The following is a 26706-nucleotide window of genomic DNA, read 5'->3' as shown; positions in this document are numbered from 1 at the left end:
ACAAGAAAACCACTAAGCTCAGGGAACATCAAGGACCCCACAGTCGTCGTCCTCCTCCTCCTCCTCCTCCTCCTCCTCCTCCTCCTCCTCTTCTTCCTTCTTCTTCCTCCTCCTCTTCCTCCTCCTCCTTTCTTCTCTTCCTCCTCCTCCTCCTCTTCCTCCTCCTCCTTCTCTTCTTTTCTTCTACTCGTCTTCCTCCTTTCCTCCTCCTCCTCCTCCTCTTCCTTCTTCTTCCTCCTCCTCCTCCTCCTCCTCCTCCTTTCTTCTCCTCCTCCTCCTCCTTCTCCTCCTCTTCTTTTCTTCTTCTCGTCTTCCTCCTTTCCTCCTCCTCCTCCTCCTCCTCCTCCTCTTTCTTCTTCCTCCTCCTCTTTCTCTTCCTCCTCCTCCTCCTTTCTCTCCTCCTCCTCGTCCTCCTCCTTCTTCTTCTTCCTCCTCCTCTTCTCCTCTCTTTCTTCTCTCTCTTCCTCCTTTCCTCCTCCTCCTCTTCCTTCTTCTTCCTCCTCCTCTTCTTCTTCTTCCTCCTCCTTCTCCTTTTCCTCTTCTTTTCTTCTTCTCGTCTTCCTCCTTTCCTCCTCCTCCTCCTCCCCCCCTCTGCAAAGCCCACTCTCTTCTAACACCAATGAGGTTGTCTTGTTTGTTTATGAAATATCTGCAAGAAAACAACCAAGTTCAGAAACCATCAAAGCTTGGCTGGTTCTCTCCCCCAAGGAAGAAGGAAAAATTGGGTTTGTGATTCAAGCCGTGTTGTAACATGGCTTGTTTGGTGTGTTTTGTGTGTGTGTGTGTGTGTGTGTGTGTGTAGTCCTTGCTGCTCTCTGAGTCTGGTTGTTTTCTTGCAGACGTTTCATTACCCAGCTAGGGAACATCCTCAGTGTTAACAGTGTGTTGTGCGCAGATCTAGACATTGTAATTTGTACATTCAGAATTCTTGATTTAGGTGCTGAGCGATTGTGGCTTAAGCCGGATGTGATTTTTAGCACAAGGCTTAAACTTAGCCTTTCTTCTTTTTGTTCCTGAATCTTTAGACGGCTTTGTCGACCTGGGGGAGATTCTTCGTTTGCCCCAATTTAAGGCCTGGTCCGAGGAGGACGTGAAACGTGTCGTGGAGACGAACGAAAAACAGCGTTTTGCTCTGTGCCGACATCCATCCGGTGGACACCTCCAGATCCGTGCGAACCAAGGGCACTCGCTACAGGTAAGGAGGTCAGAGATAATTCAGGTGTACACTTGGAGCTTTTATTTCAGGAGCAGAAAATAAGATACCTAGAGGTCCTGTAACCATGTCCTCAGTAAAAATGAATAGTGAAGCATTCGCCACAGGAATCAGGGTCAGGGACAAGTTTTAGCTTTGAGGAATCCAGAGCAAAAAAGTGCCTGCAAATGGCTATTTTCTGTTGCTCTTTGCAACGGTAGACATCCTAAGTAGGTAATTGATTTTCTTAGGTTTTTTTTTTACACTGCTTTTATATATTTATGGTGTGTGTGTGTGTGTGAAGGTACCTAATACCCCTTCTCTTATTTTTCCCCCCACAACAACAACCCTGTGAGGTGGGCTGGGCTGAGAGAAGGGACCGGCCCAAACGTTATGCGGCTGCCTTTCATGCCTAAGGCAGGACTAGAACTCACCATCTCCTGGTCATAGGCTCAAAGTCACTCAGCTGGCCTTCCTGCCTAAAGTGGAACTCGAATTCACAGCCTCCTGGCGATAAGCCTATCTTAAACCCCTTACACCAAACTGGGTCTTTCATTTCTCCTGTATCCCCTTTTTTTTCTGCCTCGTTTTCCAGACTTCCAAGATTCTGGCCAGCATAAGCTTTACCATAAAGTAGAGCGGTGGCTTTTCTCTCTTGCTAACTGGTTTATCCCCACTTGGTTGCTTGAAATCAATTCAAACCCAAACTGCTCAGATCTGCCTTCCGAGGGTCGCTATTTCATCCCAGCAAGTTCTTGATGGTCATTCTTGTCCCTTCCAGGTTCCTGAACTGGAATTAACTCCGCTGCAGGACCTACGGGATTTCCCAGAGACCGTGGCTCACGGCACACTTCTGCGCCACTGGCCAGCCATTCGTCAGCGTGGCCTGTCTCGCATGGGGAGGACACACATCCATTTAGCCCCAGGATTGCCAGGGGAGGGGGCCGTCCTAAGTGGTGAGTGCTGCACTTTGAGAAAGGGCGTGTGTGTGTGTGTGTGTGTGTGTGTAAGAGGGCAGGTTGCCTTCTGTTCAGTGGCCTCGGAATCCTTCTCTGCTGGGAGTTTCAAATAGCCTCTCACTCCCACTCGGCTTTAATCCCTGTTAGCAGTGGTTTCCTTCGGGAGACCATCCTGGATTTTGGATTGATTGTAAAGACGCTCAAAAGGCTGTGTAGTAGGTAGAATGCAGTATTGCTGGCTAATTCTGCCTGCAGCCAAGAGTTTGATCTGATGGGCTCAAGGTTGACTCAGCCTTCCGTCCTTCCGAGGTTGGTAAAACGAGGAGCCAGATGGTTGGGGGCAAGAGGCTGACTCTAAACAGCTTAGAGAGGGCTAGAAAAGCACTGTGAAGAGGTATATAAGTCTAAGTGCTATTGCTCTTCCTTCCTTCCTTCCTTCCTTCCTTCCTTCCTTCCTTCCTTCCTTCCTTCCTTCCTTCCTTCCTTCCTTCCTTCCTTCCAAAGTCCCTTCCAATTCTGTTATTCTGTTATCCCTTCCTTCCTTCCTTCCTTCCTTCCTTCCTTCCTTCCTTCCTTCCTTCCTTCCAAAGTCCTTCCTTCCTTCCTTCTTCAAGTCCCTTCCTTCCTGTCCTTCTGTTCCTTCCTTCCTTCCTTCTTCCTTCCTTCCTTCTTCCTTCCTTCCTTCCTTCCTTCCTTCCTTCCTTCCTTCCTTCCTCCCTTCCTTCCTTCCTTCCTTCCTTCCTTCCTTCCTTCCTTCCTGTTAGAATACAGCATTTCAGGGTAACTCTGCCCACAGTCAGGGGTTCAATCCTGACAGGCTCAAGGTTGACTCAGCCTTCCGTCCTTCCGAGGTTGGTAAAACGAGGAGCCAGATTGTTGGGGGCAAGAGGCTGCTGACCTTTGCAAACCACTCAGAGAGGGTTGTAAAGTGGTATATAAACCGAAGTGCTATTTTTATAGCTATTAAAGGTTGGAAAACCTCATATACCCCAGGTTTACACATCAAAGGGCTTAGACACACCCAGCAGAGGGAACAGGGAAGGACCTTGGCAGACAGAAGGAAGGGAGGGGTTTTCAGTGAGGCGTTCTCTCTTCCTTCCAGACGTTTCATAACCAAACTAGGTCACATCGTCAGTGCTAGAATGAGCAATCCCCCACCCCCTTCTAGCACTGATGAAGTTCCCTAGTTGGGTCATGAAACGTCTGCAAGAAAACCACCCAGCTCAGAGAGCACCAAGGACCCTTCATTTCAACCCTGAGCTACAAACATTCTCCTTTATTAGTACAGGAAGGGGGATGCGACCAATGCAATGGTCAGATAAATGGGGATTTGAGCCCCGGCCAAGAAAATAACTGGAGAAAACATCTCAGACAAGACTTGCAAGATCCTGTTACTATACCTGTTACCATAAAAATAATCCAGATTTAAATGGCCTGCGTTTCTTAGTCTGGTTCACCTCGTAGGTCTGATAGGGATTAGTGTGATGTTTGAACCTCCACCAAAATAACTGAATAATCAACCCGGTGTGTACAGTCCTAACTTGGACAAACCCTTCATGCATTCAAGTCTTGCCTCGTCCTTCTCTTCCCAGGGATGAGAAGCAGTTCTGAAGTGGCCATAATCCTTGATATTCCCAAGGCGCTGGCAGGTGAGTGAAGACCAACCTTGCAGAGCAGAAGAGAGGAGTAAACCTTTGATTTAACAGCTTGGCCTACAGCGGGTGCTCCATCTTTTTAAGCTTTTAAGGAGAGATTGGACAGCCATTTGTGTGAAATGAGGTAGGGTCTCCTGTCGGAGCGGTGGGTTGTATGCCAAGAGCCATTCCAACTCTGTGACTGCCCTCTCAATCACCTTTCCGTTGCTTACTTCTCTGAGCAGAATGGGGGTTGCAGGAACTGGGTTTGTCTAAGTCTAGTGACGTGATAGAAGCCTGCCAATATTGGAGGGGCTGCCCCCAAGAAGAGGGGGGTCAGCCTATTCCCCAAAGCAGTAGTCGCCAACCAGTGGGCCGGGGACCACTGGTGGTCCGTGTTAGGAATATGAGTCACCTAACAGCTATTTGGGTTAGAAATATATAAACCAGGATAAACATTTTAAAACTGTAACTTTAAGAAAATGCAAAACTGTAATTAGGTGTGGTTTCTCAAACGGCCATAAGATGGAGCCAGAAACCTGGTTTGTTTTGTCTGAGTCTCAGAAGAGAGTTTAAGTGTATCTCTGTTTCCTTCTGTTGGAAAGTATTGCCCCATTTCTTCTAATTGACTGATATTACTGGATTTAATGTAAGTCTGATACTGAACCGTTTTTTTTGACACTGGACTTTTGATATTTGGATTATCCCTGGATTGAAAAACTGACTTGATTTACCTGTGAATGATTTTGGACTGCCTATTTTGGACTTTGCTTAACGTTTCTGGAAGTAAAAACCTACATTTACCGTACAGTGTATCTGTGTGCTCTGTGTGTATTATTCAAACACTCCTCTCAAATACATCTCCCTGTATGCGCTCATTCTCCTAACGGGAATTACATCAACAGTCTGCGAGAAAATGTTGGTGGTCCGCAGAGAAATGTCCCCCCCCCCCCAAAGCAACTAATCCAGGCTGTGTGGGAACACAAGGCTCCGCCGCCCACATGGCCCGCGGGAACACAAGGCTTGCATCACTTGCATAGTGAACAACATGAGGTAGTGAGGGGAGGGGGGAAAGGGCGGAGGGAGGGGAACTTGCCCCACTCACCCCACACACCTGGCTTGGCCACCCAGCTGCTTCTTTCCGCTTCTGCTTTTGGCTGCACGCAAGGAAAGCAGCAAAAGTCTGTCTTTCTCTCCCTCAAACTCCGCCAGATGTGAGTCTTTCGGACCTTGCAAGAGGCCTCCTGCTCCGAGAGGCTGCTCCGGCAAAGACTCATTTCCGGCGGAGTTTGGGGGAGAGAAAGAAAGACTTCTGCGGCTTCTGCTGCTTTCCTTGCATGAAGCCAAAAGTCTCTCCTCTCTCTCTCTCCCCTGAGAACGGAGCTGGAGACGGTATCCTGCGATCCCAAATAAAGAACGATCGATCGGTAGGAAAATGGGGTGGGGGAATTTTCCTGCAAACTTTTTTTGGGGGGGGATTTTCCCAGGGTCTCTGGTTCGCAGGATTTAAAATGATGAGTTTGTTGGTCCCTGAGGTCCAAAAGGTGGGCAGCTCCTGGTCCAAAGCCCCTGAAGGCAGGACAAGAAGCAACGGATGGAAACTAACCAAGGAGAGAAGCAACCTGGAACTAAGGAGAAAGCCAGTGGAACTGCTTGTCGCCAAAAGTTATGGATGCTTCATCACTGGAGGCTTTTAAGAAGAGATTTGACAACCATTTGTCCGAAATGATGTAGGGTTTCCTGCTGGAGCAGGGGGTTGGACTAGACAACCTCCAAGGTCCCTTCCAGCTCTGTTACCATCCTGCGTTCTTTTCTGATGCTGAAGGTGGAATGTGCAGGCGGGCGGGTGGTGGGAACCAGTCTGAAATCCTGGGAGGGAGGCCTCAACTTGTCTGCCCGTCTTTTAGAGGCAGGGGAAGAAACCAGGCGGGTTTCTTTGACTCAGAGAAATTCTGCTTTCCCCACACAGACGGGATCTCTTTCTTCCGCTCGGCTAACGGAGTCATCCTGAGCCCAGGCGACGCAGACGGGCTGCTGCTTCCCCGCTACTTCAGCAGAGCACTGCAGCTCCGACCTCGGCGTAAGTCTGAAGCTTCTTCTAGGTCTTAGGCCCAGTTCGGGGCTCTGCAGGTTCAAGACGCTCGTGGATAAAACCAGCAGTTTGAAGTCGTGTGTGTGTGTGTGTGTGTGTGTGTGTCTTCAGTGTAGGCCAGTGATGGCAAACCTTTTTGTTATGAAAGCTTGTGGGTGCCGGCACCCCTAATGCAATGCGCCCTGCCCCCTGCACATGTGTACATAACACCCCTGCTTTATCCCCCTTACCTGCACTGCGGATGTGTGTGCCTCTCCGCTGATTTTTGCCCCGTTTGAGGCTGTTTTTCCCTTCCTGGAGGCTCGTGGGAAGCCTCTGCAGCCTCAGGAGGCCGAAAAACGGGCCTGTTTCTTCAGCACTTCCACTATTTCCAGAAGGCCCGTTTTTCGGCCTCCCGAGGCTGCAGAGGCTTCCCACGAGCCTCCAGGAAGGCGAAAACAGCCTCAAACGGGCCAGAAATCAGCAGAGAGGCACACACATCCGCAGTGCAGGTAAGTTTGGCTGGGGGGGCTTGCTTGCCCACACCAAGGGCTCTGTGTGCCACCTGTGGCACGCCTGCCATAGGTTCACCATGACGGGTGTGGGCCGTAGAGGGGTTTAACAGAGGCCACCTGGAAACCGCTGGTCTTATCTGGACTTTCCAGGCCAGCTCGCCATTACAGTTTGTCCTTACGACTTACGACCGCAACCGGGCCCAGAATGCCTGTTGCTTAAGTAAGACCTTTGGGAAGCGAATGTATGACCTCATCCGTCAAGGGACTCAACTGCAGTTGTGAAATTAGTGACAACGGTCGTTCAGCGAATCTGGCTTCCCCGTGGACCCTGCTCGTCAGAAGGTGGCCCAAAAGTGGACCCTATAACCCCGGGACAGTATAATGGTCATAAGTACCGGTCAGTTTTGCCAAGCGTCGGAATTTTGATCAGGTGACTCTGGAGCAATGGTCGTTAAGTGTGAAAAAAACAGCCATCGGTCGCTTTTCTCCCCTCCAGTGCTGTTGTAACTTCAAATGGTTACTAAATGAACTGTTGTAAGTGGAGGACTACTTGTATTATGCAGGGAATAACTCCCCTATCTGGGCCACCTGCTCTTTTTCTCTTCCCAGGCGTCCTCCTGCCTCTTGAGTGACCGTTCCCGATAATGGATCTCTTCCCTTCCTTCATGTCGTCCCAGAGACACCTGTGGATCGCATACGTGTGTCTCTTCGAACACGTCACTAAACCAGGAGCCTCACTATTTGAATTAGAACGGACGTCGACTTTCTCTTTTTCTCCTCCCCGTGGGAAATATATCTCCAGTCTCATTCAGGTCGCCTTCGACCTTGGACCCCAACGGAGCCTAAAATTCCTGTTGCTAAGCGAGGCGGTTAAGTGAGTTTTGCCCCCATTTTATGACCTGCCTTGCTACAGTGGCTCAGTGAATCATGACAACCTCGCATTTACGACCATCGCAATGCACATAACCCCCACATGATCTCAATTAGGCGCTTTGGCCACTGGCTTGCATTTGCAAACAGTTGATGTGTGTCCTACAATCCCGTGGCCACAATACGTGGCCCTTTTATAATAACAGTTTTCGGCAAAAAATAAAATAAAAAAATGGAACAATCGGTCCGCACTTTTGACGATGGAGTTCGCTTATTGGCCACCATAAAAACAGCCCTAAAAAACAGGTCTGGCTTGGCTTCCAACTGCAACGACTGAGGGTGGAAATTTTGGTCTCAATTGTGGTCGTAAGTCGAGGACTACCTGTAAATGGGGGGAAGGGGGGAGGACATGAAACAGCCTCCTTCCAATCTAGGCAAACTCTGAGGAAGAATATTCATGTTGGGAAGGAAGCATTTTCGTGAAAAAATCCTCTTTATAGCCTCTCGAAGACGGTTAACACAAAAGCACTCAACACAATCCACATAAACACACACACACACACACTCCCTTTTTGGCAAACCGTACAAAAATAACGAAAGAAGTACTGGTCTCCCCAACTTGCATTGGGTAAAATCCCTGAGTTACTCGGAGGAGGAAGGAGTAAATATTGTCCTTGGCAAGACATTTAAAATAGTAAAATTATCTTAACTCTGCTGTGTAGTCCTGGTTGTGAAGTCTCAAATAGCCTGCTCTGAAATACTAAAACAAACAAACAAACAAAAACCAACACAACCACACTTAATTCGTCCTTATGGTCTCCTGCTTGGGCAGGGGGTTGGACTAGAAGACCTCAAATGTCCCTTCCCACTCTGTTACCATACTGTACTCTCTCCTCCCTCCATCCTTTTCATAATTCTTCTCCAAGTCTTTATGGATGCCTGGACTCCAACAAGGACCTTCCACGTCTCCTGTAGAACATAGACAGCCCGTTCTGGAGATCAGCTGCTCCTTGGAGAAGGGAAGGCCGTGGTCGGAGAGACATCAGAGGGCTTCGTGGCCCCCCGTCAACTTGTGGAACAGCTCTTCGTTCAGCGTCTGGCTCCGGTCAGCTGTCCGGGTGGACAGGAAGATATAACCCCCGATGTATTCGTGGACCGTCTTGCAGCCGGCCGAGATGCAGCTGAAAGCCACGTTGATGTGCTCATCGAATTCGATGGCCACCTGAAGAAAAGCACCAGAGAAAGACAGTTGGTGTCAGGGGTAGAAGACCAGGTTCACCCCTGGAGTTGCGACCGAATCGCTTTATTGCTGAGAGCCTCTGCGCAGGAACCTTTTCCATTTAACAATCGGTCCCTGCTTGGAGTTAAGGCTCAACTGAACTCAAGGGAGGTTGGACTTAGTTTGCTTGTGGCTACGTAGGGATGCTAAGCTGATGTCTCTTTTGACTCCGCCCCCAGTTGTTCCATTCCTTTTTTCCTACAGTTGCTGTGGGCATCTTGAGATGCTGGTGGTTGGTTTTCTTTTTAAGCCACCCATGTGGAAAGGAGAGATTTGTCAGAGCGTTTGCAGAGCGTTGGAACGTTTAAATTGGGTTGCAAGTAGCTCTTGGGGAGACCTGTTGTAACTTTGAACAGGTTGTAAGTAGCCTGTCTTAAGTCAAGGATTAGCTATACGGGGGGTGGGGGGGGACTCGAGTCCCTTGCGATGGGGCTGACAATGAGTACAGGTAGTCCTTGACTTACGACCACAAATTGGGCCCCAAATTTCTGCCGCTGAGTGAAGCAGTTCAGTGAGTTTTGCCCCGTTTTATGACCTTTCTTACCGCATTCGTTAAGTGAATCAACTGCAGATGTTAAGTGAGTCACACGGTTGTTAAGTGAACCCGGCTTCCCCACGGCTGCTCAGAAGGTCGCAAAAGGAGATCATGTGACCCCAGGGACACCGCGACCGTCATAAATACGAGCCAGTTACCCAATGTTGGGAATTTTGATCACATGACCACGCGGATGCCACAACGGTCATTAAGTGGGGGAAAAAATGGCCTTAAGTCCCCTTGTTCAGTGCCCTTGCGACGTCAAATGGTGACTAAGTCAAGGGCTACCGTAGTCCCCGCATATCGGCCATTGTTTCTGGGACGGGCCAAACGAACAGCGTCCAAATCCACTTTCAAGAGTACGAATCCTCCCCTCCTTCGGCCGTGGGCTCACCTGGCGGATGTCCCAGTTGACGTTCCACTGACGCATGTTGCTGTACCGCCACGTCTTCACCACATCCCCGACGGCCATGTCGATCCGGATCAAGCGGTTGTTGGCGATCCCCAAGATTTCGTCTTTCCTGCTGCCTTTGAACCTGCGTGCGAAACGCGGGAGCCCGTGAAGGTTTCCCATCCTCCCCGTCAGGAGACGCTTCCTGGTTCAAAACCTAAAACCGGCCTTCCTTCTGGTTGTCACAAAGAGCCAAATATCTGGCCTTTCTTAAGCGACAAGGCGCCAAACATCTGGGCCGTGTCATCTTTAAGGATAAAATCGATGCTCAGACTAAGCCGCCGGGAGCCTCGGTCAAACAGGCAAACGGCACCCAGGAAGGGATGGATTTTCCAAGAAAAATGGCTGCCCCAAGGTGAGTGAGGTGCTATTTTATCTAGATCAAGGGTCTCCAAACTTGGCAAGTTTAAGACTTGTGGACTTCAACTCCCAGAATTCCTGAGCTAACGTGACTGGAGGAGGAGGAGGAATTCTGGGAGTTAAACTCCAACAAGTCTTAAAGCGGTCAAGTTTGAAGATCCCTGATCTAGATTATTGTGACGTTGATTTCTCCACTCCTGCTTTCTGTTGGAGTGGAAAATAACAAAGCAGTTTGCAAAAATGAAACGAAGCAACAGAACACGCTATTGAAGGAAGTGAGTCTATTTAACCCCAAGAAGAGAAGACTTGTGGGTGAACGGGGGAAAGGGTGTACGAAAGGGGATGTGATACTATGCTGTTTTCGGAATTCAGGATGGAAAACACTCAGTTACAGAAAGAGAAATTAGGAAATTAGAAGAACAAAAAAGGAAAGAAGTACAGTTGTGAGTGGTCTAAGACATCGCCAAGAGAAGATGTGTTCAGGGGCTGGACATCCGTGGGGATTCTGAAATTTGGATTCCTGTTCTAGGCCTAGGATGGGAGTTGAAGACTTCTGGATCTCTTTTCCCTTCCTTAATTTGGAAATCATCCTAGATCCCCTCTTGATCAAAAGTTCCATCCCGCCCCCAGCTCAGCAAGATAGGTAAGAAGCATGTAGGTTTCAGGAAGGTTCCTTGGGAAGGGAATGGAATGGAATGGAATGGAATGGAATGGAATGGAATGGAATGGAATGGAATGGAAGGGAAGGGAAGGGAAGGGAAGGAAGGAAGGAAGGAAGGAAGGAAGGAAGGAAGGAAGGAAGGAAGGAAGGAAGGAAGGAAGGAAGGAAGGAAGGACATCTCTAAGAAGTATGTCAATTGCAAGGAGGTTCAAGAACGAAGGAGCTTTCTAAAGTATGTCAATTGCAAGAAAGTTCAGGAAGGAAGGAAGGAAGGAAGGAAGGAAGGAAGGAAGGAAGGAAAGACATCTCTAAGAAGTATGTCAATTGCAAGAAAATTCAGGAAGGAAGGAAAGAAGGACAACTCTAAGAAGTATGTCAATTGCAAGAAAGTTTAGGAAGAAAGGAAGGAAGGACATCTCTAAGAAGTATGTCAATTGCAAGGAGGTTCAAGAACGAAGGAGCTTTCTAAAGTATGTCAATTGCAAGAAAGTTCAGGAAGGAAGGGAAGGAAGGAAGGAAGGACAACTCTAAGAAGTATGTCAATTGCAAGAAAGGAAGGAAGAAAGGAAGGAAGAAAGGAAGGATTTCCAAGAAGTATATAAATTGCAGGAAAGTTCTTTGAGTGATATTTTTCAAACCAATCAATCAAAATTTGAAAACTATGAAAAAATCCCCAACCTTCATTTGTCAGTGCGTACATTGATTTGAACTGTTTTCCTCCCAGGTTTCTTGGCCCCTGGCCTTTGTTGTTGCCCTTGAAGTATCAGGGAACACAACACACACCTCACATTCCCTCGGCTGATGGCCTGTCGCCCCATTCCTACCCCAAACTCTGACACCCCTCCAGGAAGCCCACCCACCTTCTCAGGAATAGAATGCAGGGGGAAAAAATGGGCCCTTACTTGACCACGAAGTACGAGATGCCGAAATCGGGGAGGGATTGCCAGGCCTGGATGAATCTCATCTTGGCTTCAGCCAGGGAGTGCTGAGAGACGTTCTGGTAGGCCTCAAGGATGCGAGGGGTTAACTGCAAACATTTGCAAACAAAGAACGATCAAAGGGAAGCCCACCTGCACGATATGGAATCTTCCAGAACAACAGGAAAAAAAAATGCACTCGAATAAAGAAGAGGAAAAAATATACACTTATATGGAAATGTATTGTGTGGTCTCTATTACTTTGCTGGCAGCCCTCAACTTGTGACCAGAATTTCCATTGCTATTGCAAGCCTCCAATGGACAGTTGGCCACGTTCTGACTTATCTGATATCATTGATTAATTTATATATATAAAAGCGAAATGCCACTCAGGCATCATCACAAAAATCTCCTGAACTGTAAAGCCTACAAACTTGAAATCTGGTACGTAAGTTCCTCTTGGCTTCTAGGTGCTCACTAAGAAAGGATTTTTCCAAGTGACCATGAGAGCATTAGTATTTCCTATATTATTATTATTATTAACATGCTCTGGTGCTAAGGAGTTCTACTCCCCCTCCCCACCTGGAAAGAAATGCAAATGCGAAACACAAGCAGAGGAGTTTCAGTTTCAGTTTCACAGCAACCAAGCAGCTTTAGTACAGAACGGTTGAGCTAAGCCACGCCCAGGCTCCTTGTTGTCGTCTCCTTGCTCACACAGCAAATATTGTTTCAGTTTCCAAACAGCCCTTAACTCTCTCACACACTGACAGGACGCTAGCCAGACGAATACTGATGGATGCTGGTAGGCAGAGGCACAATTCCCCCCCACACCTTATTTTCCTCCCCAAAAACTAAGCCCGACCACATCGTTTCATAGTGAAGCACACGGGTATCGAGCTAGTGGGATATAAAGCGAGACGGAAGAGGAAGAAGTGGCAATGGTCACTATAAGGATGACTTCGACTTTCCCCCCAGATTTCTCTTAAATTCTATTCACCACTCCGAGCAACCAGATCCAGTTGGATCCAACAACCCTGTTCATTTCCCATGATCCTAAGGCCGTCTCCTTCTCGGGCATTGTGGGAAATTACAACGGCTGCCAGGAGGAAGGACAATACCTGCTTAGGTTTGAACTTCTTCTGGTAGCGGGGAGACACCAGCCATTGGGTCCCCTCCGTCTCTGCCGTGAGGGACATTTCTGGGTTGGTCTTCTGCAACTTCAGGAAGGAGAGAATGTTCTCCTTTTCGGCTTGGTAGGACGCGTCCGCCATGGTCTTCCCTTTCGCTGCCAAACGGCAGCCGGCCATCCAACTGGCGTATTGATGCTCCTGGTTAAGAACAAAGGAGAGAAAGAGGCTTCAACCATTCCTACGGCTTTATAATACAAGCCCTCCAGCTGGGTGGTTTCCACACCGTGGCGGTTCTTCCATATTTGAAGTCCCGAAGCTCCAGCGTGTGAGATCCTTTATAGTGATATGTTTTTAGGTCCAACATGGAATCATGGTTGGGCCTAGCATCCAGAGTTCTGCCCAACTCTCATCCCAAACTCGGGTTCCTTCCTTTCCTCCCGTCTTCGTCTCAACTCACATCCGCACATCTCAGGTGTACTTCGCTCATTCCATCAGGAGAAGGGACCAGCAACTTGATGCAGAATTTCTGGCCAGAGATGTTGACATCTGGCACCACTTCGCAGCCTGGGGGAAAGAGAGAGAGAGAGAGAGGGTAGAACGCTTCAGGCCCCAATAAAACTGTCTTGAACACAACGTGGCCTGTGGTTCCACCGGCCCCACAGTTTCAAGTGATCTTGGGTCTCTCATTCTTCCATAGTTGTCAACCTTTGGCGTCCTGGCTGGAAGTGAGAAGCATATTTGGGCACTTTCGTTTAGAAATGGTCACCTTGTCAACATGGGTCTACCCTGGCTGAGGACCAGCAGGTTCTTTTCCAGATCGTTTCAGCCAGTGGTGGTATGCTACTGGTTCGGGCTGGTTCACACAAACCGGTAGTCAAAATCACTACCAGGTTCCTCCGAACCCCCGTGTAGAGTTGTAATTGCAGGAATGTTCTAATCTTGGATGGCAAACCTCAGATAAAGAATGTTTCCAAGCAAATACAATTCAGGCAAACGAAGTCACTAATCTAAAGGAGGATTAGAGAGAGGAAGTAAACGTATGTTGGACTTTAACTAGAGATAATTAATTGTGTTAATTACTATTATGCTAAACAGTAAAGAAAGTTAAGCAGTAACCAAAGTTAACCAATGTTGGAGGATTACTAAAAATGTGTATAAAGGCAAGACTAGACTCCAATAAAGTTCATCATGATTCAGTTGATCATGATCAAGCAACTCGACTACATGAGAGGGTGTTGGGCGGTGGGGGTCACGCCTAACTTTTCATTTCTTCATCCTCTCAGTTGATTGGCTTGTTAGGTGCGTGCGCGTTAGGGGCGGCAGCGACTAAGCGAGGATCCCACCGCTGCTTTCAGCCAAAGAACTAGCAGTCGCAACCAAGACCACCGAGAAGGGAGTAGCCACTGGACTGCGCCATCTTTTCCTTGGCAGGATGATCGTCTCACCTTTCAGGTTGAGCTGTTGGACAGGTTCTCCCAACGCGTCTTCTGGGCTCTTGAAATACGAGATGGTGGTTTCTTTGAAAGTCACCCAGTACTGCTTATAACCTTTCAGGGTCAGCTTGCGGGGCCTGGGAGGACAAACAAAATGGCTGGAGAATCACAGATTGTTGTGAGGTTGAAGGCAGCTCCAAGGATCATCTATTCCAACTCAGGAAAACCAGTTTAACCATCCCCAAGAGGTGGATGTCCAAACTTTTTTTACAATCTTGGGAGATTAGACATTCCAAAACTACTAGTGTTTCTTAACCTTGGCAACTTTAAGAGGTGTGGACTTCTCTTAAAGTTGCCAAGGTTAAGAAACACTATTCTAGGTAGCTTCAACATAGACATATTGTTTCAGATCCTAACTCCTATGGTCTATAGTTTACAGAATCATAGAATCACAGGGTTGAAAGGGTCTTTAGAGGTTTTCTAATCTAGCACCCCATGAGTTGGAAGTATCTTTGAAAACAACCCAGAATAACAAGAGTTGGAAGGGAGGCAGGATGTCTTCTTATCTAATCCAACTCCCCACTCAAACAAGAAATCCTATACTATCTCACACCAATAGTTTTTATTTTTTATTTTTTTTATTTAAAATAAATAAATAAATAAAAACTATTGGTGTTATCCCATCTCTTCTTCATAACCTCCAGGGATGGAGCACCCACAACTCTTGAAGGCAAGTCATTCCACTGATCAATTGTTCTGTCAGGAAATTTCTACTTCATTCCAGCTTGCTTCTCTCCTTGATTAGTTTCCATCCGTTGCGTCTTGTCCTGCCTTCTGAGGCTTTGGAGAACCGCTTGACCCCCTCTTCTTTGGGGCAAACCCGGTAAAATCCAGATGAAGTTCTCCATCATCTTCCCTGGGTATCCCTTTGTGTGTGTGAAAACTCAAATATTATGAGTGAATACTCATGCTCCCCAACTGAAGACCCCATATTCCTAAAAAGTGGTGAACATATCTCCACAGAAATTTAGAAAAACCGCCATCATCTTCCTCTATCCTAGCTTGATCCACAACCCTGTAAGTGTTCAGAGTGTTGGTCTACATTCCCAGTCTTACGTTGGGTGAGGACGATGGGTGTGTGTTAATCCAACACCTCACAATGACACGAGCTTGGGAGAACCTCTGCTTTTGGTGAGTTCTAAAGATCTGCTGTGGCAAACCAGGGTGGCATTAAAAAGAAACTAGCCAGGTGTGTTTAAAAGGACTAACCTGAAGATTCGGAGGTGATCCCTCAGCTCTGGGATGGCTGTGAGACTGTCCTAAAGAGGAGGCCAGAGGGAAACAGACAAAAAAAAGGAGGGGATTATTGTATTTCTGGATTACCTCAAAACAGTGTTTCCGCAACCTTAAGCAATTTTAAGAAGTGTGGACTTCAACTCTCAGAATCCCCCAATAAGCTATGATAGAATGGGGAATGGACTAATCCTGGGTTGTTGCAGCAATTATATCTTAGGAGTGGACAACTATGGCCCCTTTATGACCTGGGGACTTGAACTCCCAGAATTTATATTTTATTTATATATATATATATTTACATGTTATATGTATTGTTAATATTTACATATATACGTTATATAAAATGTACATATATTTTTTGTGTTTTTATATAAGCTTGTGCACTGTCCTGTGAAGAAGACGGTCCTTACCAAAAGACTCGGAGCTGGGGTTGAGCCTTCCAGTTTGACCTCCAAGTTAGCCAAAGCTTTGTCTAAGTCATCCAGGCCAGATTCGCTGGACTGCTCCACAGGGGTGGCGTTCAAGGAGAGCTGGTTGATGCGATACTAAGACAGAGCACAGATGATACTTAGGCCCGTTGTAGGTTTTCCAGCCCTAAGGCACGGGATAACGGTGGTTAAAGGCAGGGGGAGGCTGCTGGGGGCTTGCGAGGGTCCGGGAGAGCCCCCTAAGCTAAGATTCTGCGCGGTTCTGGATTCCCAAAAGCCTCCGGAGTCCGGGGAGAGCAAAAACACCCCCCCCCACTGCAGTGGTGCAGGAGGCCGACTAGGCCACGCCCACCCAGCAACCAGGCACAGAGCCCTTTGCTAAATTTTTTGAAGCCCACCCCTGGTTAAAGGGCACTTTTTTGGGGGGTGCAAGGGCCGCCTTACTTGTAAGGCGGCGAAGACGACCATTTCTTCCTCCGTGCAGTCGGTCTCCTCCAGCAGCACCGACCAGCGGGCCTGTTCGTACAGCTGGTTGATTCTGACCGCGTCGTACTGCAAGGCAGGGAAGAGAGAGGTGAGGCCAAGCAGCGGTGTCAGGTTTTAAGATTCGCCTCGTTGGCGAAGGCTTTCTCTCAAGGGAGCACCCTGAACGCTAGGGCAGAATGAAGTACGTATTAAAAAATACGGGAGGGATAGAAGAGCGTATTTGTAGCTTTGGACTTTGCAATGTCCTACCTGTCAATGAATACTTCAGCTTCAACCATAACAACACAAGAGCACACAATAGATACAAACTCAAGGTTAACCGCACCAAACTTGATTGCAGGAAATACGACTTCAGCAACAGAGTGGTCAAGGTCTGGAATACTCTACCTGACTCTGTAGTTTCTTCCCCAAACCCCAAAAACTTTAACCTTAGACTGTCTACTATTGACCTCACCCCTTTCCTAAGAGGTCTGTAGGGGCTGTGCATAAGCGCACCGATGTGCCTACCGTCCCTGTCCTATTGTTTCTTTTTATTTTTCTTATATGTAGTCATTTCATGTATTCATAACTATGTATATACTTATACCTATTATCTTGCAAGCGATTGACAAAAATAAATAAATAAATAAATAAATAGCTCAGGGTTGAACTGTGGGGTCCTTGGTGGTCTCTGAGCTGGGTGGCTTTCTTGGAGACGTTTCGTTACCAAACTAGGTAACCTCATCAGTCCTAGAAGGGAATGGGGATTGTGGCGAGGAGGAGGAGGAGGAAACATTAAAGACATGGGGTTGTCATAGAATAACAGAGTTGGAAGGGACATTGGAGGTCATCTAGTCTAACCCCCTGCTTGAGCAGGAGAGTCTGTTCCAAATATTAGCCTTTACCTAGGATCGCCTCCTGATTGTGAGGTGAGAGCTCCATCTCTAGGCCAGGAGGAGAAGAGGAAGAAGAGGAAGAAGAAGAAGAAGAAGAAGAAGAAGAAGAAGAAGAAGAAGAAGAGGAGGAGGAGGAGAAGCAGGAGCAGGAAGAAGGAGGAGGAGGAGGAGGAGGAGGAGAAGAAGAAGAAGAAGAAGAAGAAGAAGAAGAGAGGAGGAGGAGGAGGGGAGGAGGAGGAGGAGGAGGAGGAGGAGGAGGAGGAGGAGGAGGAGGAGGAGGAGAAGAAGGAGGAGGAGGAGGAAGAAGAAGAAGAAGAAAAGGAGGAGGAGGAGGAGGAGCAGGAAGAAGGAGGAGGAGGAGGAGGAGGAGGAGGAGGAGGAGGAGGAGGAGAAGAAGAAGAAGAAGAAGAAGAAGAAGAAGAAGAAGAAGAAGAAGAAGAAGAAGAAGAAGAAGAAGAAGGTGGAGTCCTCTGAGCTTGATGACTTTCGAGGTTTTAGGAACCAACTAGGTAACCTCATCAGTGCTAGAAGGGAGTGGGGATTGTGGAGTGGAAGAGAAAGAGAAGGAGGAGGACTGTAGGACCCAGGTGCTCTCTGAGCTCGGTTCTTTTCTTGAAGACTTTGCATTACCAAGCTAATTAACGTCATCAGTGCTAGTAGGGAGCGCAGTGGGGGAAGGTGGAAGAGGAGGAGGAGGACTGTAGGGTGCCTGGTGGTCTCTGACTTTGGCTGATTTCTTACAAATATTTCATTATCAAACTAAATAACAATATCAGTGCTACTAGGCAGTGGGGTTTGCTCTCACAATCAAGAATCAAACAATACCCCAATCAAGCAACTACCAACTCAGACAAAGGAACTAACAGTAAACAGCAGCCCAATCAAGGAATCACAAAGTCCATTCCCACCAAGACTGACAGGACAGGCCACATATATAAAAACAGAGAGCAAGTCCCACTCTTTTCTTGCCCTGATGATGTTATCTAGTTGGGTCACAAAACGCCTGCAAGGAAAACACCAAGTTCAGAGATTCCCCCACCCTTTAAAATATGACAACTATGAAGTCAAGACCCCAAATCTTCTTTTCCAAACACAGCCTCGTTGTGAACGGGGAAGATTGTCCTTTTTTTCTCTCGCACAAAAGGAGAAGAAACACACTTCCCACATGGGCAGGAAATAAAAAGATTTGCAGTTCTGTAAAAAAACCAGCTTGTATTACCCAACGCTGTTGAAACCACGTGCTTTCTGTTCCCTTTCAAAAGGATGCTATGTGCTAAATATACTGTGTATATATATATATATATATTCCCCCTTTCAGATATGCCTCACGCCCTTCCCTGGCAACCGAGAGAAATGTTGACAAATCACATCTTAAGTTGACTGTGGGAAATAATCTTAGAAATGGGAAGGAAATTTTGAAAGTGCTGTTTTCAAAGTACACAAACACACACACAAAACCCCCACCAAATTGCCACACAGGTGGGCCTTTTCCCTATCGTCAATGCTGAAATCCAGAACAAAATGTATGAATATATTTGAATGCTTTCCCGCCTGGCCATGAGGACTAGAAGCTTTGGCTTGCAAAATATCCCCTTGTTGGGTCATCTGATCGTTGACTTGAGCGGGGATTGATTGATCCTGGATTGTTGCAACAACAATTATACCTTAGATAAAGGGTGGGCAGTTATGGCCCCTTTACGACCATGCTGGCTAAAGAAAATCTGGGAGTTGGAAGTCCACAAGTCATAAAGGAGCCACAGATGCCCACCTCTGCCTTAAATAAAAGGAACAAGTGGAGAAATATACATTTGATGTTCCCTAAAATAAGTACTATGTATGTATGTATGTATGTATGTATGTATGTATGTATGTATGTATGTTCACCTTTGGCTCCAGATCAAAAAAGCTGTAATACTTGAAGCGCAGCCATAAACACTCGTGTTCCTTTACTTCTTGTTGTAGCAAAGTGCGGGACGAATCCAGCCACCTAAAAAAAGGAGGAGGAAAAATCAAGAATTGGCTACTGTTAAGTACTGTAAGTACAGACACTTCTTGACTTACAACTACAATTGAGCTCAACATTTCTGTCGCTAAGCAAGGCCATTGTATGCTGAGCGCTTCACCCCGTTTTACGACCTTTCCCCCCCACAATTGCTGAGGGGAATCCCTGCAGTTGTTAAGTTAGTAACACGGTCGTTAAGCGAATCTGGCTTCCCCATCGCTTGTCAGAAGGTCGCAAGAGGGGATCGCGTGACCCCCAGGACACTGCAACCGTCATAAATAGGGGCCCGTTGCCAAATGTCCAAATTTAGATCACGTGACCTTAGGGAATCTTGCAATGGTGGTAAGCCTGAAAAGCTGTCACAAGTTACTTTTTTTCAGTACTGTTGTAACTTCAGGCAGTCTCTGAACGAATGGTTTTAAGTCATGATCTATCTGTATTTATTCAATTTCTAGATTCATAAATTTATACCTAGCCCCATGTATGATCTAAGGCTTTATAAGATAATCATGAAAATACAGTTAGGTGTAAATACACGGACAGGTCCAGTGCTGAAATAATTACCAGATTTTTTTTCTCATTTTCCCTACTTATATTTTAAGAATAGACTAGAGTAGGGTAGGGTAGGGTAGGGTAGAGTAGAGTAGAGTAGAGTAGAGTAGAGTAGAGTAGAGTAGAGTAGAGTAGAATAGAATAGAATAGAATAGAATAGAATAGAATAGAATAGAATAGAATAGAATAGAATAGAATAGGAATAGAAAAGAGAATAGAACAAGGAATAGAGTAGAGTAGAGTAGAGTAGAGTAGAGTAGAGTAGAGTAGAGTAGAGTAGAGTAGAGTAGAATAGAATAAGGAATAGAATAGAATAGGGAATAGAATAGAATAGAATAGAATAGAATAAGGAATAGAACAGAATAGAATAAGGAATAGAATAGGATAAAAAAAGAATAGAATAGAATAAAATAGGGAATAGAATAGAATTCTTTATTGGCCAAGTGTGATTGGACACACAAGGAATTTGTCTTTGGTGCATATGCTCTCAGTGTACATAAGGAAAATAAAATATATTCATCAAGACTCAAAAGATACAATACTTAATAATACTCATAGGTTACTAATAAGCAATCAAATCATGCTAGAGAACAAATAAAACAATATAAATTGTAAAGATACAATACGGTTACAGTCATAAGTGGGAAGAGATAGAAACTAGGAAGTGTTATTATAATCTAGTAGTAGAGGAATAATAGTAATACAGTCTTAATAAAGAAGTTTACAGTGTTGAGGGAATTACTTGTTTAGCAGAGTGATGGCGTTTGGGGAAAAAACTGTCCTTGTGTCTAGTTGTTCTGGTGTGCAGTGCCCTATAGTGTCGTTTTGAGGGTGGGAGTTGAAACAGTTTATGTCCAGGATGTGATTTAAGAATCTCTTAGACACTATTGTTAGAAAATTATCAAGGGGGAGGGGGGAGATTTGGCTAAATTGGGATGTGTTTAGAGGTGAATCCTTTTGGATTTAATTCAACTGTCCTCCTGCAAACATTTTGCTGTAATTCCAGCATGGAGTAAGGCAGACCCTATCAGGTTATGAAAAGGAACCTTTTTAAAACAACAGAACCTCCACCTTCAGAGCAAGGTAGCTTTCCTTACCGTCAGCCAGGGGGAACAAATGGCAACTCAGGGGGGGCCGGGAGATGGACTGCGAAGCAAAATCCATTCCACGCTCCTCAAGATGCGACGAGAATTGCAATGCCAGGAATCGGGGATTTAGCGCGAAAGCAAAAAAAAACAAAACAGCTTTTTCCTAAATCGCCTTTGCCAAGAAACTCCTCCACAAAGGCCCTTGCTTACCTGCCGTTGATCTTGGTTTTTTCCACAAGGGATCCCGGCCGGTGCATTCGGACGATCTGCTCGGGAGTCAGGCTAGTCTGGCTGACCGACAGCATCCGGTAGCAAGTCTCGGTTTCGGCGCTGTCCGAAAAGTGAGCAGGCATCCCACGGAAAGTCTGTTGCTCTGCACCTGGGATTACAAGAGGAGAGAGAGAAAGAGAGAGAGAGAGAGAGAAAGGATCAGGGGTCAGTGTCCAGCCCCAGGTAATCCTTGGTTCAGGTGAATACAGGTGAGCTAACTCGATTTACAACAGTTCATTTCGTGACCGTTCCAAGTTACAACAGCACTGAAAAGGGGGACTTACGATCAGAGGTGGGATTCAATCAGTTTGTTGAGTGCGCACTTTGCCCAAACCAGCTGAATCCCACCCCTGCTTATGATCCTGTCATGACCCCTTCGGAGTCTGAATCTGAGGAGGAAGGCGAACAGCGGACAGGGAGTGCGAGTGTGGCTCCATTGGCTGTGGAGGAAACCGGGGAAGGGCAAAGTCCGACTGGGCAGAGCAGGGGAGAGGTAGAACAAGGGAGAGGGAGTTCAGAGGAAGAGCCAAGCCCATCCCCTCTTCCTCCTAGGGCACACAGGGAAGAATGGAGCAACGTGGGTTGCGTGGCTTACGGGGGAGGAAAGAGCCCTGATTCCCTTCATTAGCCACATCTGGGAAGAGAGTTTAAAAGAAATGCATGCTGAATACGGCAGCTGCTGGGAGCAAACGTGACTTTATCTTGTGTTGATTTTGCTTATCTGTGTTCCTGGCATCCTCCCAACGGTGTGAGTTATTGCTGTTCCTTCATGTCTGTAATTCTTGCTCCTGCCCTGCCAGATTAATTACCTCATTTCGCCTTGATTGCACTTATAGTTTGTGTTGACCATGTTTTGGACTTGATTCCCTGCAGCCAAAGGTTGTTCCTGGGAGAGTTTCTCTCTAGCCCAGAAGGCAACCAGGACATTGGGGGCAAAGTTGGAGCCAATAAAGGGACTCTTCATGATTATCTGACTGTGTTGCCTTTGTGCCACGCCCCATCACAATCCTTTTTCACATTTATGACTGTTGGAGTATCCCCATTGTCACGTGATCAACATTTGGATGGTTTGGATGCACTTCAGGTGTTAAGTTAGTACAGGTAGTCCTCAACCTACGACCACAATTGAGCCCAACGTTTATGTAGTTAAGTGAGAAATTCATTAAGTGAGCTTTGTCCCGTTTTACGACTTTTCTCACCACGTTTGTTAAGGGAATCCCTGCAGTCCTTCAATCAGTCACACGGCTGTTAAGTGAATCTGGCATCCCCACTGCTTCAGAAGGTCATAAAAGGGGGATCATGTGACCCCGGGACATGGCGACTGTCATAAATATGAGTCAGTATGAAACATGGTCCTAAATCCCTTTTTTTCAGTGCCGTTGTAACCCCAAATGGTCACCAAATGAGTTGTTGTAAGCCGAGGACTACCTGTAATACAGTCGTTAAGTGAATCCTGCTTCCCCATTGACTTTGCTCATCGGAAGGTCACAAAAGGGGATCACTTGACCTTGGGATACGGTGACCATCCTAAGTACGAGCCAGTGGCCAAGCGTCGGAATTGTGACCACGGGGGAAGGCCGCAACAGTTGTAAGTGTGAAAAACGGTCATGTCCCCCCCTTTTTTTTCAGTGCTGTTACAACTTAGGTCACTAAACGAACTGTTGTAACTCTATATGTGTGCACACGAAAGTTGTGACGGCCTCACTTGCTGGCAGCCGGACGCTGGTGAGGTCATAACTCCGAGCCGTGGTCTCCTCTTTCTCCTTCTGCTTCCGTTTGTCCTTCTCTTCCGGCGCCCGCAGCAGGGACAGCTCTTCTGGGTGACGGATGGCTACAACGGGAAGTTAGCGAGAAGTTAGCTCACCCCGCCCCGCCAAAAAACCCCCTCAGGTCTGTTCCCAGACCCCAAACTAATCCTGGTTGGAGACAGGCAGGGTTGGAATCTGAAGGGAAATGGCTGCTTCGTCTATTTCCTAGACCCGTGATGGCAAAACTATTCCACATTTGCGTGCCAAAAGGGCGTGCGCATGCCTGCACCCATAGTGCAATGTGCATGCGTGACTCCCCCGCCCCCTGCGCATGCACATTTGACCCTCTGTGTGTGCACTGCAAATCTGCAACAAGCTGGCTGGAGTGGGTGTGCATGCATGTGCAGTGGGCCTCTTCCGGGTGACCTCTCGCTTGCATCATGGCAAAATCTCTAGAACCGTCAAGCCTACAAACTTGAAATTTGGCCCCTATGTTCCTCTTGGCTCCTAGGGGCTCACTAAGAAAGGATTTTTCCAAATGACCCTCAGAGCATTTAGAGTATTTCCTATATTATTATTATTATTAACATGCTCTGATGCTAAGGAGTTCTAGTCCTCACCTGAAAAGAAACCTCTTCCAAATACAAAACACAAGCAGAGGAGTTTCAGAACACCAAGCAGCTTTAGTACAGAACTATTGAGCTAAGCCACGCCCAAGTTCCTTGCTGTCTCCTTCTTGCTCACACTGCAAATACTGTTTCAGTTTCCAAACAGCCTCAACTCTCTCACACACTGACAGGATGCTAGCCAGATTTTATTATTATTATTATTACTATATTATTATTATTAACAAGCTCTGATGCTAAGGAGTTCTACTCCCCCTCCCCACCTGAAAAGAAATCTGCTCCAAATGCAAAACACAAGCAGAGGAGTTTCAGTTTTAGTTTCAGAGCAGCAAGCAGCTTTAGTACAGAACAGTTGAGCTAAGCCACGCCCAGGCTCCTTGCTGTCTCCTTGCTCACACAGCAAATGCTGCATCAGTTTCCAAACAGCCCTCAACAACTCTCTGACACACTGACAGGATGCTAGCCAGATGAATACCGATGGATGCTGGGAGGCAGAGGCAGGATTTTTTTTCTCCTTATTTTCCTCCTCAATAACTAAGCCCGACCACATAGTTTTGTAGCATCCAGCTAGTGAGTAATAACATCAAGTCCCTTTTTATGATCTGGGATAGCTTCGAACCGCTGTTAAGCAATTGGTCTTAAGTTGAGGACTACCTGGCCACCTGCTGACAGGGAGTGCGATTCCCGTCTCTACCCCATGCTGTCCTTTCAGTGCCAATTCTGGAGCTCTAAACGATGTTCCTACTCACCGAGTAGCCTGCAGAGATCACACACGGTGCGGAAGACGGGCTGGGCGAAATTAGCTCTGACCCGGACGGTGCAATGGTTGGGCAGGAAAAGGATCACCGGTTTGTGCTGGGGAGTAAAGTGGAGTTTGGCGTCGGCCAGGATCCCGTATTTATCCAGGCTCCAGTTCGACTTCAGTAGCCAAAGTTTCTTCTGCTCCCACCACAAGGCGTGATCCGACCAGTCCTTCTGAAGTTCTGGAGAAAGGAGGCAGAAAGAGAAAACCCATCGGGTTGGGAAAACAACAGGGAGCAAGTCAAGGAGGCGTTTGGATCAGGGTCGGGCTCCAAAAATATTAGCCACCGGGTTCTCTGGCCCGTTGCTGGGTGGGCGTGGCCATGGTGGGGGCGTGACCTAGTCAGCCTCCTGCACCACGCCCCCCGGGCTCCCGAGGTTTTCCTTGAGACTCCGGGAGGGTGAAAATTGCCTCCATGGGCTCTGGAGGTTGGAAACAGGCCCATTTCTGGCCTTCCGGAACTTTCTGGAGGTCTGTTTTTCACCCTCCCCGAGCCTCTGCTCGTGGGCCCTGTACTTACCTGGGATCCAAAATGGGCCACGTGATAGATTGATTTATATATATATACATATATACATATTTGTTTTCTTAAGTTTTCACAGGTACTTACATGTATGGCATTCAGCTTTGTTCGGGTATTTTCCCGTCATTATAGTTGTGCTTTTAAAGTTGTAGCAACGTTTCGGCAGAATCTCATCTGCCAGAAGCCTGATGATGGCAGATGAGATTCTGCCGAAGCGCTGCTACCACTTTAAAAGCACAACTACAATGACGTGGAAAAACCCGAACAAAGCTGAATACCATACATATATACATATACATATGCGGTCTTGGCGTGTTTGGGTCTTTTACTCTCAATCTTACACGGGAAAAGACCCAAACATGAAGTCTCATTCATCATCTTCAGGCTTCTGTCTTCAGCTCTGTGCTTCTCATTCACTCTGAGAAGCACAGAGCTGAAGACAGAAGCCTGAAGATGATGAATGAGACTTCATCAAACGTTGCCTAGATACTTCCAATCTTACGCGGAGAAAACCCGAATAACCAAAGATCCACATACAAATACCCGCGAGAACCTCAGAAAACAAATATATATATATATATATATATATACACATGCATACACACAAACATGCACACACTGTACATGTACATAATGCATAGTGATTTCTAACCCCCTTTCTCAGCTATGTGCCTTCCCAATGGGCGAGAACTATAACTCCCAAGATTGTTCGTTCACCCACTTATTAGCTGAAGACAATGAGAGAGAAATATTTTTTTTTTCCTCTTCACGAGAGAGGAAGAAATAACTTGTAAGAGTTGTCCTGTTGGGTTTTTTTCCCCCCCTTTCCGTTCAAAGACTGTTAAAATAGATGCCAAAAAAATTTAAGGAACTGCTGGAAATAATTTACTTCCGGGCCTGGTTATCATTTCTCAGGGTGTAAACGAATAGGATCTGCCTCTGTGGTTTCAGGAGACTATTTTCCACGGCTTATCTGGATAATGCAGGGGTCCCTCAAGGAGGAAAGGAAGAGACCACAACTCTCCGGCTGAGTCACAGCCCTTCTCCAGCGCCGTCCGCCATTTTCCTTTCCTTCAGGCTGACAGAAGGAAAATTTGAGAATTCTAACTGGATTCCTACTTCTAACTGGAGCGTGATTTCAGTCAATGGGAAAAAACCCCTATGGTGTAATACAGGCAAACCTCGACTTACAGCCGTTCAAAGTTACGACAGACCCCCGCCATCCCCCAAGGGGCTTAGGATCCAGTTGCCAAATGCCCAAGCACAACCGTGCCTACCCTCCCTCTTCTATTGTCCCCAATTATTAGTTCCTATTTCTTGTATTTAAATTTATGTTTAGTCTTGTTTCTGTTGTAGTGTAAGCTTTTGACAAATAAATAAAATTAATAAAACGAACAAATAAATAAATAATAATAAATAAAATTTTGTTCACGTAACCGCGGGGATGATGCAGTCGTTGGAAGTAGTTAGTGCTGTTGTAACTCCAAAGGGTCATTAAACGGATGGTGGGTACGTTGAGGACTATCTGTATGTACACTGAGAGGCTTACTTAATTTTGAGGGGTCCTTAGTGCTCTCTGAACTAGGTGGCTTTCTTGCAGATGTTCCTTGACCCAACTAGAGAACATCATCAGTGCTAGAAGGGAGCAGGGGTTTGCTACAAATCACCCTTCTAGGACTGATGATGTTACCTAGTTGGCTCAAGAAACGTCTGCAAGAAAACCACCAAGCTCAGAGACCCTCCAAGCACCCCTTATTTAAACTACCAATATTCTCCATTATTGCTACTTACTTAATTTGTCCGCAATCTGTAACATGATGCCTCCTATATGCAGGTTCCCGGTGACTCGGAGCGTGATGGGGTCCGCTTCAGGTCCCAGGTCCTCCACGAAGACCCTAAGTTCCCAGGAGTCATCTATATACTCTCCGCTCGCTGTTTTTATGCCAGCCATGGTGGTCCTTCATGGAGAGGAAAATGAAGGATGAAGAGGTAATGGGGGGAAA

At 46.7% G+C, this 26706-nt stretch overlaps 2 protein-coding genes and 1 long non-coding RNA gene across 3 annotated transcripts in view; 2 read left to right on the top strand and 1 right to left on the bottom strand.

The window, feature by feature from the left end:
• The window catches only part of TRPT1 (tRNA phosphotransferase 1), a 9941-nt gene extending 1986 nt beyond the window's left edge, over positions 1-7955 (top strand). Inside the window, exons 3-7 of the mRNA XM_087943214.1 lie at positions 1026-1195; positions 1974-2148; positions 3744-3800; positions 5755-5865; positions 6981-7955. Coding sequence (XP_087799340.1) covers positions 1026-1195; positions 1974-2148; positions 3744-3800; positions 5755-5865; positions 6981-7003 — 536 coding nt within the window. The 3' untranslated portion in view covers positions 7004-7955. The remainder of the gene's footprint in view (positions 1-1025; positions 1196-1973; positions 2149-3743; positions 3801-5754; positions 5866-6980) is intronic.
• Positions 7716-26654, bottom strand: FERMT3 (FERM domain containing kindlin 3). The gene is made up of 14 exons (XM_087943179.1): positions 26495-26654; positions 24128-24361; positions 22710-22835; positions 20945-21113; positions 18977-19079; positions 16176-16283; positions 15714-15848; positions 15277-15326; positions 14020-14144; positions 13032-13138; positions 12563-12772; positions 11430-11554; positions 9450-9591; positions 7716-8463 (listed from the first exon to the last, which is right to left on the bottom strand). Exons 1-14 carry the CDS (start codon positions 26652-26654, stop codon positions 8284-8286), a joined length of 1974 nt encoding a protein of 657 aa, XP_087799305.1. The 3' UTR covers positions 7716-8283.
• Positions 19053-26706, top strand: LOC148129510 (uncharacterized). The gene is made up of 2 exons (XR_015745312.1): positions 19053-19127; positions 26538-26706. It is a non-coding gene; the product is annotated as an uncharacterized LOC148129510 (long non-coding RNA).

This window comes from Notechis scutatus, chromosome 14 (genome assembly GCF_049901735.1).
Source record: "Notechis scutatus isolate UNSWTSFEM ecotype Mainland chromosome 14, rNotScu1.2, whole genome shotgun sequence".
In the NCBI taxonomy this organism is placed as follows: Eukaryota; Metazoa; Chordata; class Lepidosauria; order Squamata; family Elapidae; genus Notechis; species Notechis scutatus.
This window is presented reverse-complemented; position numbering and strand designations above follow the sequence as displayed.

Excerpts from the sequence above, each read along its gene's own strand:
- FERMT3 (XM_087943179.1), bottom strand. The coding sequence starts at position 26,654 with ATGGCTGGCATAAAAACAGCGAGCGGAGAGTATATAGATGACTCCTGG. Across the intron at positions 21,114-22,709 it reads CAGCGTCCGGCTGCCAGCAA|GTGCAGAGCAACAGACTTTC; the intron begins GTGAGGCCGTCA and ends TTGTAATCCCAG. Across the intron at positions 19,080-20,944 it reads AAAACCAAGATCAACGGCAG|GTGGCTGGATTCGTCCCGCA; the intron begins GTAAGCAAGGGC and ends TCCTTTTTTTAG.